The sequence below is a fragment of the Coregonus clupeaformis genome, chromosome 14 (genome assembly GCF_020615455.1).
Source record: "Coregonus clupeaformis isolate EN_2021a chromosome 14, ASM2061545v1, whole genome shotgun sequence".
Lineage (NCBI taxonomy): Eukaryota > Metazoa > Chordata > Actinopteri > Salmoniformes > Salmonidae > Coregonus > Coregonus clupeaformis.
Window position 1 is genome coordinate 6,442,780 of NC_059205.1, and position 16,736 is coordinate 6,459,515.

Sequence of the window (16,736 nt, forward strand, 5' to 3'; positions counted from 1 at the left end):
TTTTTATTTCCTAATCAATCTGCCCACAATACTCCATAATGACAAAGCATTTTTTCTTTTGCAAATTTATAAAAAACAGAAATATCACATTTACATAAGTATTCAGACCCTTTACACAGTACCTTCTTGAAGCACCTTTAACAGAGATTACAGCCTTTAGTCTTCTTGGGTATGACGCTACAAGCTTGGCACACGTGTATTTGGGGAGTTTCTCCCATTCTTCTCTGCAGATCTTCTCAAGCTCTGTCAGGTTGGATGGGGAGCATCGCTGCACAGCTATTTTCAGGTCTCTCCAGAGATGTTTGATCGGGTTCAAGTCTGGGCTCTGGCTGAGCCACTCACTCAAGGACATTCAGAGACTTGTCCCGAAGCCACTCCTGCGTTGTCTTGGCTGTGTGCTTAGAGTCGTTGTCCTGTTGGAAGGTGAACCTTCGCCCCAGTCTGAGGTCCTGAGCGCTCTGGAGCAGGTTTCCATCAAGTATCTCTCTGTACTTTGCTCCATTCATCTTTCCCTCGATCCTGACTAGTCTCCTAGTCCCTGCCGCTGTAAAACATCCCCACAGCATGATGCTGCCACCACCATGCTTCACCGTAGGGATGGTGCCAGGTTTCCTCCAGACGTGACGCTTGGCATTCAGGTCAAAGAGTTAAATCTTGGTTTCATCAGACCAGAGAATCTTGTTTCTCATGGTCTGAGAGTCCTTTAGGTGCCTTTTGGCAAACTCCAAGCAGGCTGTCATGTGCCTTTTACTGAGGAGTGGCTTCCGTCTGACCACTCTACCATAAAGGCCTGATTGCTGAGTGCTGCAGAGATGGTTGTCCTTCTGGAAGGTTCTCCCATCTCCACAGAGGAACTCTGGAGCTCTGTCAGTGACCATCAGGTTCTTCACCTCCCTGACCAAGGCCCTTCTCCCCCGATTGCTTAGTTTGGCCGGGCGTCCAGCTCTAGGAAGAGTCTTGGTGTTTCCAAACTTCTTCCATTTAAGAATGATGGAGGCCACTGTGTTCTTGGGGTCCTTCAATGCTGCAGACATTTTTTGGTACCCTTCCCCAGATCTGTGCCTCGACACAATCCTCTCTTGGATCTCTACGGACAATTCCTTCGACCTCATGGCATGGTTTTTGCTCTGACATGCATTGTCAACTGTGGGACCTTATATAGACAGGTGTGTGCCTTTCCAAATCATGTCCAATCTATTGAATTTACCACAGGCGGACTCCAATCAAGTTGTAGAAACATCTCACGGATGATCAATGGAAACAGGATGCACCTGAGCTCAATTTCGAGTCTCATAGCAAAGGGTCTGAATACTTATGTAAATAAGGTCTTGTTTTCCTGTTTCCCTCTCTCTCGCTCTCTATCTCTCTCTCCCCTCTCTCTCTCTCTCTCTCGCTCTCTCTTTTTCTCTCTCCCCCCTCTCTCTCTCTCTTTCTCTCTCTCCCCCCTCTCTCTCTCTCTCTCTCTCTCTCTCTCTCTCTCTCTCTCTCTCTCTCTCTCTCTCTCTCTCTCTCTCTCTCTCTCTCTCTCTCCCCCTCTCTCTCTTTCTCTCTCTCCCCCTCTCTCTCTCTCTCTCTCTCTCTCTCTCTCTCTCTCTCTCTCTCTCTCTCTCTCTCTCTCTCTCCCTCTCTCTCTCTCTCTCTCTCTCTCTCTCTCCCCTCTCTCTCTCTCTCTCTCTCCCTCTCTCTCTCTCTCTCTCTCTCTCTCTCTCTCTCTCTCTCCCCCCTCTCTCTCTGCTTCTTCTCATCTCTGGTTTTTCCTCCCTCCCTCCCTCCCCCCTGTCCCCCTGTCTTTCTCTCCTCTGTTCTGTCTATGCTATTCTGCTGATTCTAGAACCACACTGTCTTACTTACTGCTCCATGGGGACTCTAACCCTGCTTGTCCCCGAGTGATGTAAGTTCTTGTTTATTTCCTGGTTCTCTGACCTATAACCTCACGGCCGGGGGTCACAGGGTTACCATGGACCCCTCCTCATCTCACCTCACCCCCGCCCCCATCAGCCAATCACAGCATGCCTCACAGGTCAACGACGTCGGAGGAGTCAGTGATATTGTAGCTGCGTTATTATCATCATCCACATCTGTCTGTGTAGATGTCTGCATGGTCTAATATGGTATTTCATATGTAATGATTCATAATATTCACAAATCAACTCCAGTGACCCAAAGAGTCATCCGTTTTCTGTCCATATCTGGCTGTATACTGTACGTCTGTCAGTGTGTTCTGCTGTAGAAGAACCAGTACTGAAAGGTTTAGTGATGGTTTACTGTTATATATATAAAACGTAGGTGAGCTGATTTCCAATAACCTAGAAAACAAAACAAAGCCATCTTCTAGATGTGAAAACCGTCTCTAACCCCTGAGGTGGCCACAGAGAGAGAGATGACTCTGTTGGACATCACTGTTGGATCCATCCACACCACAACAACAACAACGGGTTGATGGTAGACGATCTAACATAAAAATAGAGAAAGAAAATCACACTATGCTCCCAAACATTAATATTATATTAAATAGCAAACCAACAGTGTCTTCTTCTTCAGGGTTTCTATATTTGTATAGTTCACTCTCCGTTAGTCAACACCTCTACAAAACATTTTTGGGTGTGCGCCAGCTTCTGTCTTTCACTAGACTATCTAACATACAGTAACACGGTTTCTAATAGGTCTTCTGCTCTGTCTGCGACTGTGGCTGCTGGTTTGAACCCTACTGTTCCTTGCATTGCTGTGTTGCTTTCCATCTCTCTTCCTTTACAGTTCTCTCACCACCTTTTCCTTCTCTCACACTAACAACCTGTCTAAAGCTCATTGGCGAAGACAGCTCTTTGAACACCGTGCGCGTGTGAGTGGGTATGTGGTCTCATGATTGCGTGACGTCGGCTTGTGTTTCAAATGAACTGAATCTTCCGGAGGGGTCATTGACGTGGTTGCATGCTTTAGCGGTCCGAGTCGATGTGGTGAAACTGAAATCAACATTGTGTGGTCAACATGATCCCCGAGCCGACTAGGTGAAAAATCTGTCGATGTGCCCTTGAGCAAGGCACTTAACCCTAATTGCTCCTGTAAGTCACTCTGGATAAGAGCGTCTGCTAAATGACGAAAATGTAAATGTAAATGATGCTGTTTTCACTGTGCAATCTGGTCAACCTCTCGTATGCTTACATGGTGCATGCAGAATGGTAGCGCTATCCTTTGATGTCATGTACTGTCATGACAGGGTTAGGGTTATACCTGTCATTCCGTGGGTTATACCTGTCATTCCGTGGGTTATACCTGTCATTCCGTGGGTTATACCTGTCATTCCGTGGGTAATACCTGTCATTCCGTGGGTTATACCTGTCATTCCGTGGGTTATACCTGTCATTCCGTGGGTTATACCTGTCATTCCGTGGGTTATACCTGTCATTCCGTGGGTTATACCTGTCATTCCGTGGGTTATACCTGTCATTCCGTGGGTTATACCTGTCATTCCGTGGGTTAGGGTTAGGGTTATACCTGTCATTCCGTGGGTTATACCTGTCATTCCGTGGGTTATACCTGTCATTCCGTGGGTTAGGGTTAGGGTTATACCTGTCATTCCGTGGGTTATACCTGTCATTCCGTGGGTTAGAGTTAGGGTTATACCTGTCATTCCGTGGGTTAGGGTTAGGGTTATACCTGTCATTCCGTGGGTTAGGGTTAGGGTTATACCTGTCATTCCGTGGGTTATACCTGTCATTCCGTGGGTTATACCTGTCATTCCGTGGGTTATACCAGTCATTCCGTGGGTGATACCTGTCATTCCGTGGGTTATACCTGTCATTCCGTGGGTTATACCTGTCATTCCGTGGGTTAGGGTTATACCTGTCATTCCGTGGGTTATACCTGTCATTCCGTGGGTTAGGGTTATACCTGTCATTCCGTGGGTTAGGGTTATACCTGTCATTCTGTGGGTTATACCTGTCATTCCGTGGGTTAGGGTTATACCTGTCATTCCGTGGGTTATACCTGTCATTCCGTGGGTTAGGGTTATACCTGTCATTCCGTGGGTTATACCTGTCATTCCGTGGGTTATACCTGTCATTCCGTGGGTTATACCTGTCATTCCGTGGGTTATACCTGTCATTCCGTGGGTTATACCTGTCATTCCGTGGGTTATACCTGTCATTCCGTGGGTTAGGCTAATAAAAATAGAAAGGCTATATAACAACAGGTCCAAGTTTTTTTTATTGTTTTAATTTTTTATTTAACCTTTATTTAACGAGGCAAGTCAGTTAAGAACACATTCTTATTTACAATGACGGCCTACACCGGCCAAACCCGGACGACGCTGGGCCAATCATGCGTTTTTCTCACTGTTCAAATAAACCTACCATTAAAATTATAGACTGATCATTTCTTTGTCAGTGGGCAAACGTACAAAATCAGCAGGGGATCAAATACTTTTTTCCCTCACTGTGTACTGTGGTCATTATTTGCTTTCCTGTTTTAGTCACACTTACTTTTGTTCATACTTCTTTTCCTCTGTCTTGGGTTATGCCTTTTTTAAATTATTAAAATAATCATCATTAAAAGACGTTGAATATAGGAAGCTATTTTGTCTCCCTCTCTCTCTCTCTCTAACATCTACTTCCTCCTCTCCTGAAGGACCTCCCTCGTTCCCCGGTGGCTCCACCCCTGGAGTCGTGTTTCCTGCGTCCGGCGAGGCCAGCCAACCGCCGTCCCCCCTCCCGCTGGGCGGCCCATTCCCCCTCCTCCTCCCCCCGAGGCTGGCGCGATGTCACCGAGCGGAGGTTCACCTTCCCCATGGTGACTGGGACCACCTGTACACCGGAGCTGGACGAGACTGGAACAGGAACAGGACTGGAACCGTCGTCTTCCGCATGAAAGAATCGTCGCCCATTACCTTGTCCTCCCTCCCCCCCTCGTAGGAAGGAGTTGTAATGTAATGGGGGGATGAGACCCTCTAGCACCAGCTGACCAACCAGGAAGAAAAATAACTGGAACTTAGAATTCTGGAATGAAAAGAACCTGGAATGTACTGTAACAACAATGACTTCATCAAAAACATTGCCATCAGAGGTGCCTGTACCTGATTTACTCATAGTTCCACATGATATATGTGTATATATGTATACAAAACAATACATATATCTATATTTTAACCATATAATGGACACCTTTTGAGGTGTTGAAAGAAAACTATAAAACCGTTATTATAATACTTGTGCGAACATGAAGGTTTACAAATGTTCTGTCTGTTTACGTTTTTGATTATTTTGCATTACATATAATTTGTTATATTCTGTGTTGTGTAAATACTTGTTAAAACTATTTTCTTATTAAGTTGACCATACCTTATGTTACTGTTTGTTCCTTCGAAGCTTGAAGACAGACTACTCAGTTGTATTGGTAGAAGAAACAAACAAACAAACAAACACGACTGCTTCCTGTTCGCTGAGGCAGCTGTTTCATGATGTCATTTACGATGCTAATGTATGTATGTTTTTATCTCTATATGTTAAAATGAATGTTCAACTCTCTAAACGCATAGAAGAAGAGAGGAAAAATAGTAAGTGAATAACCTTTCGGTATATGTGGAACACAGTTGTTGAATGGCAGCCTATTCCCACCTATTCCCACACTGTAAAAACATGTTGGGTTGTTTTGGTTGATTTGTTTTCTTTAAAAAGAGCAAGGTTGGGTTGTTGATGCTGGGTTATTGGTGCTGGGTCGTTGAGATATGACCCAGCGGGTCAGATCCGAAGACTGGAGGCGTAGTTTAGTACGGGTGTGGCATTCCAATAGTTCTTTTTAGCCACCCGTGAGAGTAAATGTCATTAATCTGTTCTGTTGTATAGTTATCACATGTAAAGGTTGAACACCTGACATTTTTGTAGCTTCAGTGAGGCTTACAGAAGTATATGAGTTCCCTAAAAGCCTATGCAAATCCACTTGTTGGAATAGATACCTTCTTGTTATCATATGTAATAAATAATCTTAATATTCTAGAAGAATGTGTAAAATATTTTTAAAAAGGAACCATTTAATTTGCAGTATGCAAACTTAAAGACAGGCTCCGGGCTGGATGTGTCAATGTGTATTTCATACATGCATATTCTATGAGCAGACTTACTGTCTTACCTCAATTAGCCACGAAATCCCTAATTTGAAAGTGAGTGTTTTTTTTGGAAGCTCTGCTGTGCCATTTTCCATACATTTTCCCCCACGTGGGCCAGACCCCTAGCAATTTGAGTTCTAACCAATGAGCTTCAGACCCTCGCCATTTGAGTGACAGCTAGCAAGATGCACACACAGCAAAGCGAGAGAGAGACAATGTCGTGGTGCACATATGTGAGGTAGTACGCAATTTTCGGGGACCACTTTTGGCTCGTGAGTGCTACTTTCAGAACTACTGGCTAAAATGTATACAAAAGTACCGGATAATCTCTTTAACATGATACACCGGAATGACATTTACTATCAAGAGTGGCCAATAAGATCTACCTGAAAGCCAAGCCACTAATGAGCCACGCTTCCTGAATATAAGCAGCTAGGTCATCCCAGCATACCCAAAAAAACAACATGTTGGGTTATTATAATATAACATAATATATATTATATATATTCATGCAACCCAACTGGCTGGGTCAATATAACCCAGTGTGTGTTCTGCCCCAATATTAACCCAGCACTGGGTTACCAAAGAGCCCAAAATGTAGTTGTTTTTTTAACCCAGCATTTTTTTTTTTAGAGTGGGCTCAGGTCAAAGGTCATGCACTGTGTAGAGAATAGGTTGTCTTTTGGGACGCGATCATATTTGCATGCCTTTGGGAAAACACACGTTAGTGCATGTACATACAAACTGCTGCTACTGCTGTCATTGTGCTAGATCACCCAGCTTGGATGTAAAAACTCAACTAAAGGCCGGGATTTAATTATTTACCTTTATTTAAATCAGGGAGTCACCATTGAGACCAGTGTATCTTTTACGAGGAAGCCCTGGATATACAATTTAAAAAAAAATACATCAAAATCAAATCAAATTCAATATAAAACACAACACATATTGCATAGAAAAACATAAATGTACACAATATACGATAAATCGTTGTCAATCCAAATACCAAGGTATTCGTATGCAGGGACTCGTTCGATTATAGAACCATCCGATGAGTGAAGATGCAATCCGATCGCACTTTGTCCGTAAAAAGCTGCAAATGTCGGCTTTAGTCGTAAATAACCTGTAAATGGCGAATTGTCTAAACCCACAATCGTTTTTGAATCTCTGCATTAAACATTAAAGTTATTCACTGTGTATTTATTCCTCATTTTATTTTCATTTATATGATGTATCTTTCATTCTCTCTGTGTTGTTTGGGAAGGGCCCACAAGGAAGCATTTCACTGTTAGTCTACACCTGTTGTTTACAAAGCATGTGACAAAATAAAATTTGATTTGATTTGATTATGAGGGTGGTGATATCTTCAACTGTCAGTTTGTTGTCAGTTAACTCCAATTGACTAAAACCTTTAGTCAATTGGAATTACATAGTAGTACAATCATTTACATACACTTTTAGTCTAAAAGTAAGATATTTTTATGTAAATGATTGTACTACTATATACAGTATGTATGCTGTTTTGTACAGTTGCTACTATGATATAAATAGAGAGAGAAACAGTCGTTACTATGATTAGTTAATAACACCCAGTGTGTTGATAGGAGACGAGGGGTCCAATCCACTGAATAGTTAATAACACCCAGTGTGTTGATAGGAGACGACGAGGGCTAATTCCCTTTTCAGTGTATTTCTCATAATTTAATTAGATCTTAAATTCAGGATGCCTCGTGAACATTTACTATAGTAACCTTAGTTTCAACAATAAAGGATGCCTCTATAATGTGTCCATGTTTAGGGACACCTACCTTTCCTTTCGTGGCCTGTTATCATTTATAAGTGATGTCAAGTAAAGCCACCGTCTTCTGTCTCTCTCCTCCCCTCTCTGGAGCCTCATTCATTATTAACACTAATAACTCCAGGAGAGGTTAATAACTCCAGGATAGGTTAATAACTCCAGGATAGGTTAATAACTCCAGGATAGGTAACCCCTGCATCTCTCCCTCGTTTCCTTCTCCTCTCCTCTCTTCCTTCTCCTTCTCTTTCATCTATCTCTCTTTCTCTACAGTATGTCTTTCTCTTCTCTCCTCCTCCACTTATCTCCATCTCTACAGGAATCTCTCTCTTTTTATCTCACCCTCTTACTTGGCCTCTATTTTCCCCTCTCTCCCCACATCAATCTACACACAATTCCCCATAATGACAAAGCAAAAACAGGACAACGACCCTAAGCACACAGCCAACACAACGCAGGAGTGGCTTCGGGACAAGTCTCTGAATGTCCTTGAGTCGCCCAGCCAGAGCCCGGACTTGAATCTGATCGAACATCTTTGGAGAGACCTGAAAATAGCTGTGCAGCGACGCTCCCCATCCAACCTGACAGAGCTTGAGAGGATCGGCAGAGAAGAATGGGAGAAACTCCCCAAATACAGGTGTGCCAAGCTTGTAGCGTCATACCCAAGAAGACTCGAGGCTGTAATCGCTGCCAAAGGTGCTTCAACAAAGTACTGAGTAAAGGGTCTGAATACTTATGTAATGTGATATTTCATGGTGTTTCTTTTTATACATTTCTAAAAACCTGTTTTTGCTTTGTCATTATGGGGTATTGTGTGTATATTGATGAGGGGAAAAAACTATTTAATCAATTTTAGAATAAGGCTGTAACCTAACAAAATGTGGAAAAAGTCAAGGGGTCTGAATACTTTCCAAAGGCACTTACACTACCAGTCAAAAGTTTGGACACACCTACTCATTCAAGGGTTTTTCTATATTTGTACTATTTTCTACATTGAAGACATCAAAACTATGAAATAACACATGTGGAATCATGTAGTAACCATGAAAGTGTTTAACAAATCAAAATATATTTAATATTTGTGATTCTTCAAAGTAGCCACCCGTTGCCTTGATGACAACTTTGCACACTCCTGGTATTCTCTCAACCAGCTTCATGAGGTAGTCACCTGGAATGCATTTCAATTAACAGGTGTGCCTTTTTAAATGTTCATTTGTGAAATCTCTTTCCTTCTTAATGCGTTTGAGCCAATCAGTTGTGTTGTGAAAAGGTGGGGGGGTATACAGAAGATAGCCCTATTTGGTAAAAGACCAAGTCCATATTATGGCAAGAACAGCTCAAAATAAGCAAAGAGAAATGACAGTCCATCATTACTTTAAGACATGAAGGTCAGTCAATCTGGAAAAACTTTGAACGTTTCTTCAAGTGCAGTCGCAAAAACCATCAAGCGCTATGATGAAACTGGCTCTCATGAGGACTGCCACAGGAAAGGAAGACCCAGAGTTACCTCTGCTGCAGAGGATAAGTTAATTAGAGTTACCAGCCTCAGATTGCAGCCCAAATAAAAACTACTAAAGGACACCAATAAGAAGAAGAGACCTGCTTGGGCCAAGAAACACAAGCAATGGACATTAGACCGGTGGAAATCTGTCCTTTGGTCTGGAGTCCAAATTTGAGATTTTTGGTTCCAAACACTGTGTCTTTGTGAGACGCAGAGTAGGTGAACGGATGATCTCAGCATGTGTGGTTCCCACTGTGAAGCATGGAGGAGGAGGTGTGATGGTGTGGGGGTGCTTTGCTGGTGACACTGTCTGTGATTTATTTAGAATTCAAGGCACACTTAACCAGCATGGCTGCCACAGCATTCTGCAGCGATACGCCATCCCATCTGGTTTGCACTTAGTGGGACTATCATTTGTTTTTCAACAGGACAATGACCCAAAACACACCTCCAGGCTGTGTAAGGGCTATTTGACCAAGAAGGAGAGTGACAGAGTGCTGCATCAGATGACCTGGCCTCCACAATCACCCAACCTCAACCCAATTGAGATGGTTTGGGATGAGTTGGACCGCAGAGTGAAGGAAAAGCAGCCAACAAGTGCTCAGCATATGTGGGAACTCCTTCGAGACTGTTGGAAAAGCATTCCAGGTGAAGCTGGTTGAGAGAATGCCAAGAGTGTGCAAAGCTGTCATCAAGGCAAAGGGTGGCTACTTTGAAGAATCTCAAATATAAAATATATATTTTGATTTGTTTAACACTTTTTTGGTTACTACATGATTCCATATGTGTTATTTCATAGTTTTGATGTCTTCACTATTATTCTACAATGTAGAAAATAGTAAAAAATAAAGAAAAACCCTTGAATGAGTAGGTGTGTCCAAACGTTTGACTGGTACTATACATGTTGTGAATTGTTAGATATTACTGCACTGTTGGAGCTAGGAACACAAGCATTTCACTACACCCTCAATATCATCTGCTAAACATATGCGACCAATAAAAATGTATTTCATTTGACCAACAAATTGTCAGCTGCCCCATACAGGTTGCAAACTAGTTGGGAAGAGATATTCGATGTGCCGAATCCTTGGCACATGGTTTATGAACTGATACACAAAAACAACGGCAGATTCAAAACTTGATGATGATGCAGATAATTACATTGATAGAACTCACAATCTATCTGCAATATTAAAACTGATTTTCTATTCAGGCATTTACCACAGCCTGGGAATTGCATTGTCCTTGGTGTGCTTATCCATGTACATGCACACACGAACAAATATAATCCAATCTCATTTGTAATTGAATAAGTGGAGTGGAAAATTGGATTTCATGACTTCTGAATCTCTAATGTCTTCTAACGTCTGGCAGCTGCTGACAGGACTGTCCTTGGTCTGACAGAGTGACGTCAGCTCTACTATGGTCTATAGGCACTTCAAACTAATGATGATTATCTTCAAGGATATTTTGCATGATAGCATGTTTCCAGCTGAAAAGGCACTTGAGATAAGGTACCTCACTCCTTCTGTAATCGCTGCTGGACTGATCAGATACCTTACGGCATGTGTTTGTCCCTCAATCAGAAACAGCAACAGGGAAAGAACAGGTCCTGCGTGGCTAAGTTGGTAGCGCTTTGCAGCGCCAAGGTTTGTAGGATCAAGAAAGGCAAAAAAAAAACTCTAAGAAAGGCATTTCACAGTACAACGTGTACGTGACAATAAAACATGAAACATTTCCCGCTTGGGACTTATGACTATAAGTCGCTTTGGATAAAGGCGACTGCCAAACATCTTATTATTATTATTAAGCCTTGAAAGTAGGGTAGAGGCTTTCACAGTAAGGCCTCTATTCAATCTGCAGCGCTGAAATTGAAAGATAATTTTCCTATTGAGCCGACATCTGCAGCGTTCACAGTAAACGCCGTATATACGCTAACGTGGGAATACTGCCTTTAAAAATTCAAATCACGCTGTAATGCTGCATTTTCCGCGATACTGATTGAATAGAGCCCTGAAGCACAGCTCTGATCTGACTAGACTAGACTAGCCGATGATATCATCAAAGCACCATAAGAGGGTCGTCTAACAAGCCTTCCCCGTTAGAAGAAAAAGCTTTTCAAAGGATTTTCATATGAATTTGAAAAGAACAATCATTAAACATGAAACACTTTTATTCTCATGTCAACAAAAACATTAAAATCTCAAGTTGGAAATATACATTGACGTCCAAACAAATACAAGCCCCTGGTGTAGAAGTGTGCAAAGCTGACTGGTCTCCCTGGGATAGTTTTTCATAGCTATAAAAAAAGTGAACAGCTAGCTAGCTTTCATTCATCATTTAGACATGACCGATCATTACTAATCTATCAAGTCTGAGGAGCACATCGTGAAAAGCAAGATGGAAGCTACAAGCTGATTCATCATGTTGATCCATCCTGAGCTGATCAATAATTTAGAACACTGAGAGAATGTTCCAGAGGTTAGGTTACTGAGCAGGCAACAAGGGTAAGATTCTGATTCTGGGTCCAGTTCACCTCAATATGGGCCCACCCATTATTAAATGCAAAATGACATTGTGGCATTTATAATTATTTGGCCTATCTGTTTGACCCCCGTTCGGGAAAGAAAATGAAATGAAACTGAATGCAATGTTTGGGCTGGGGACTTTCATTGGACTGTTGCTTCTGTATTATCGTTTGTCTACATAGAATAACTCAAAGTCAATCGTTTTCCCATAAGATCTGATCTAGGATCTGTCCTCCCAAACCTAATCCCATCCCCAAACAGTGCACATGAAAAGCCCTGAGACTGATTCAGGACCAGTGCCGTATTCATCCGCACCGTGACTTGAGGGAGAGCCTCTCTGGGTGTGTCTCAATCGTCTAACCTGGCTTCCACTCCTTGTCTCCTCTCCTTCATCTGCACTGGTATATAAGCTGAATAGGTAAGAGAAAGAAAACATCCCATCCGCCATATTGCCTACTGAATATTCTATATCCTATATTCACCTATCCTGTGTTTTCAGAACAATGTAGATGAAGGAGAGGAGACAAGGAGAGGAGAGAAGGAGAGGACACGAGGAGAGGACGCCACACAGAGTGTTGACATGCAGCCCCTCAAGCAGCTGTCTCACACCGCTGGCTGAACAGGACCTCCACGACCTTAGGGTCAGCCAGAGTTGAAAGGTCACCTAGATCCTTCTCGTTCCGGGCAATCTGCCTCAGGACCCGCCTCATGATCTTACCTGAGGATGATGTTGTTGGTCAAATGAAACATAAATAAAAAAGGTCAATTATAAAATGTCTGTAAAAGTCAATCATCGTGTGAAGTAAACAGTGTACCTACCAGAGCGTGTTTTAGGAAGTCCAGGAGCGTTCTGGATGAAGTCTGGAGTGGCGATCGGACCAATCTTCTCTCTCACTGCAAGACATAAGAAAAACGTTTTAATGTGAAATATAATACCATCAGAAAAAAACCTTTGGTGGTACGGCGACTGGATCTGATAGTCATAGTATGGTAATAGACATAATCTCAAAGCCAGATGCCGTAACCTTGCATTCCTTCTACAAGGACAAACCTGGAATTCAAGGCAATAACGGACATAGATTCGGCTTCAATTTCAATCAATTTGATTCTTGTTTTTTGTCTAGTTTTTCCTCCGTCTGAAAGCCCTACCTTGTCTCTTGAGTTCCTCCACCAGAGCGCGGTCGAACTCTCTGCAGTCCTTCAGAGTAACGAAACAGTAGAGACACTCCCCCTTGACCGCGTGGGGTCTGCTGACCACTGCTGCCTCGGCCACCGCTCCATGCTCTGTTAGAGATGCCTCCACCTCCGCTGTACTCAACAGGTGACCTGGAGGAGGACGACAAACATGGGTTCTATTACTGACTGTACAGAGTTATCACTAATAATAGAGAACAGCTTGAGACGCAGGTTCTCTGCTCCACTAGTTAAAATCAATAGGTTAAGTGAGCCACAATCACTCATTCAATTAATTAATAGATCAAATGTATTCATAAAGCACTTTTCACAGCGACCTGTGTCACAAAGCGCTTTACAATAATCCAACCTACACCACCAAAAAACACAGCAGCAGCACTGTGGCAAAACTGTGGAAAACAATTGACCTGATACGTTGATCATGTCGTCTATCCTGCCTGTGATCCAGTAGTAGCCATCTCCATCTCTCCTGCAGCCTGGGAAACAACGAGTGAGTGAATTAATGAATGAATATGAAATAATACATAGGAGGCCATGTGTTATGATATTTTTATCATGGCTGGGACGTGGTCACAGAGGATAGGATATAACAGTGGTCAAGCAGCGAAGCCAAATAGGCTGTAACAGGATCACATCTAACAGGACAGGATCTAACAGGATCGTCTTTAACAGGACAGGATCTAACAGGATAGTATCTAACAGGATATAATCTAACAGGATAGAATCTAACAGGATAGAATCTAACAGGATAGAATCTAACAGGATAGTATCTAACAGGATAGAATCTAACAGGATAGAATCTAACAGGATAGAATCTAACAGGACAGGATCTAACAGGATAGAATCTAACAGGATAGAATCTAACAGGATAGGATCTGATAGGATCTAACAGGATAGAATCTAACAGGATAGAATCTAACAGGATAGAATCTAACAGGATAGAATCTAACAGGATATAATCTAACAGGATAGGATCTGATAGGATCTAACAGGATAGAATCTAACAGGATAGAATCTAACAGGATAGAATCTAACAGGATAGGATCTAACAGGATAGAATCTAACAGGATAGGATCTAACAGGACAGTAACTAACAGGATAGAATCTAACAGGATATAATCTAACAGGATAGGATCTAACAGGATAGGATCTGATAGGATCTAACAGGATAGAATCTAACAGGATATAATCTGATAGGATCTAACAGGATAGGATCTGATAGGATCTAACAGGATATAATCTAACAAGATATAATCTAACAGGATATAATCTAACAGGATAGAATCTAACAGGATAGAGTCTAACAGGATAGAATCTAACAGGATAGGATCTGATAGGATCTAACAGGATAGAATCTAACAGGATAGGATCTGATAGGATCTAACAGGATAGAATCTAACAAGATATAATCTAACAGGATATAATCTAACAAGATATAATCTAACAGGATAGAATCTAACAGGATAGGATCTAACAGGATATAATCTAACAGGATAGGATCTAACAGGATATAATCTAACAGGATAGGATCTAACAGGATAGAATCTAACAGGATAGAATCTAACAGGATATAATCTAACAGGATAGGATCTAACAGGATAGGATCTGATAGGATAGAATCTAACAGGATAGGATCTAACAGGATAGAATCTAACAGGATAGGATCTAACAGGATAGAATCTAACAGGATAGAATCTAACAGGATATAATCTAACAGGATAGGATCTAACAGGATAGGATCTGATAGGATCTAACAGGATAGAATCTAACAGGATATAATCTGATAGGATCTAACAGGATAGGATCTGATATAATCTAACAGGATATAATCTAACAAGATATAATCTAACAGGATAGAGTCTAACAGGATAGAATCTAACAGGATAGGATCTAACAGGATAGGATCTGATAGGATCTAACAGGATAGAATCTAACAGGATAGAATCTAACAGGATAGGATCTGATAGGATCTAACAGGATAGAATCTAACAGGATAGGATCTGATAGGATCTAACAGGATAGAATCTAACAGGATAGAATCAGACAGGATAGAATCTAACAGGATAGGATCTGATAGGATCTAACAGGATAGAATCTAACAGGATAGAATCTAACAGGATAGGATCTGATAGGATCTAACAGGATAGAATCTAACAGGATAGAATCTAACAGGATAGAATCTAACAGGATAGAATCTAACAGGATAGGATCTGATAGGATAGGATCTGATAGGATCTAACAGGATAGAATCTAACAGGATAGAATCTAACAGGATAGGATCTGATAGGATCTAACAGGATAGAATCTAACAGGATAGGATCTGATAGGATCTAACAGGATAGAATCTAACAGGATAGAATCTAACAGGATAGAATCTAACAGGATAGGATCTGATAGGATCTAACAGGATAGAATCTAACAGGATAGAATCAGACAGGATAGAATCTAACAGGATAGGATCTGATAGGATCTAACAGGATAGAATCTAACAGGATAGAATCTAACAGGATAGGATCTGATAGGATCTAACAGGATAGAATCTAACAGGATAGAATCTGATAGGATCTAACAGGATAGGATCTGATAGGATCTAACAGGATAGAATCTAACAGGACAGTATCTAACAGGATAGAATCTAACAGGATAGGATCTAACAGGATAGGATCTGATAGGATCTAACAGGATAGGATCTGATAGGATCTAACAGGATAGGATCTGATAGGATCTAACAGGATAGAATCTAACAGGATAGGATCTGATAGGATCTAACAGGATAGGATCTGATAGGACCTAACAGGATAGGATCTAACAGGATAGAATCTAACAGGATAGAATCTAACAGGATAGAATCTAACAGGATAGGATCTGATATAATCTAACAGGATAGAATCTAACAGGATAGAATCTAACAGGATAGAATCTAACAGGATAGGATCTGATAGGATCTAACAGGATAGGATCTAACAGGATCTAACAGGATAGAATCTAACAGGATAGAATCTAACAGGATAGAATCTAACAGGATAGGATCTAACAGGATAGGATCTAACAGGATAGAATCTAACAGGATATTTGATAGGATCTAACAGGATAGGATCTGATAGGATCTAACAGGATATAATCTAACAGGATATAATCTAACAGGATAGAATCTAACAGGATAGAATCTAACAGGATAGAATCTAACAGGATAGAATCTAACATAATAGAATCTAACAGGATAGAATCTAACAGGATAGAATCTAACAGGATATGATCTGATAGGATCTAACAGGATAGAATCTAACAGGATAGGATCTGATAGGATCTAACAGGATAGAATCTAACAGGATAGAATCTAACAGGATAGAATCTAACAGGATAGGATAGGATCTAACAGGATAGAATCTAACAGGATAGAATCTAACAGGATAGGATCTAATAGGATCTAACAGGATATAATCTAACAGGATGATAGGATCTAACAGGATAGGATCTGTAGGATCTAACAGGATAGAATCTAACAGGATAGTATCTAACATGATAGAATCTAACAGGATAGAATCTAACAGGATAGGATCTAACAGGATAGGATCTGATAGGATCTAACAGGATAGGATGGATCTAACAGGATAGGATCTG

The 16,736-nt window shown here is 41.4% G+C and overlaps 2 protein-coding genes across 2 annotated transcripts in view; one reads left to right on the forward strand and one right to left on the reverse strand.

The window, feature by feature from the left end:
• LOC121580556 (microtubule cross-linking factor 1-like) overlaps positions 1–6,992 on the forward strand; it is a 148,188-nt gene extending 141,196 nt beyond the window's left edge. The window contains exon 17 of the mRNA XM_045224658.1: positions 4,624–6,992. Within this exon, the coding sequence (XP_045080593.1) occupies positions 4,624–4,863 (240 nt within the window). The 3' untranslated portion in view covers positions 4,864–6,992. The remainder of the gene's footprint in view (positions 1–4,623) is intronic.
• A 4,556-nt stretch (positions 6,993–11,548) lies between these two features.
• LOC121580557 (acetyl-coenzyme A synthetase, cytoplasmic) overlaps positions 11,549–16,736 on the reverse strand; it is a 75,251-nt gene continuing 70,063 nt past the window's right edge. The window contains 4 exon segments of the mRNA XM_041895499.2: positions 11,549–12,639; positions 12,741–12,815; positions 13,071–13,247; positions 13,523–13,591. Of these exon segments, the coding sequence (XP_041751433.2) occupies positions 12,512–12,639; positions 12,741–12,815; positions 13,071–13,247; positions 13,523–13,591 (449 nt within the window). The 3' untranslated portion in view covers positions 11,549–12,511.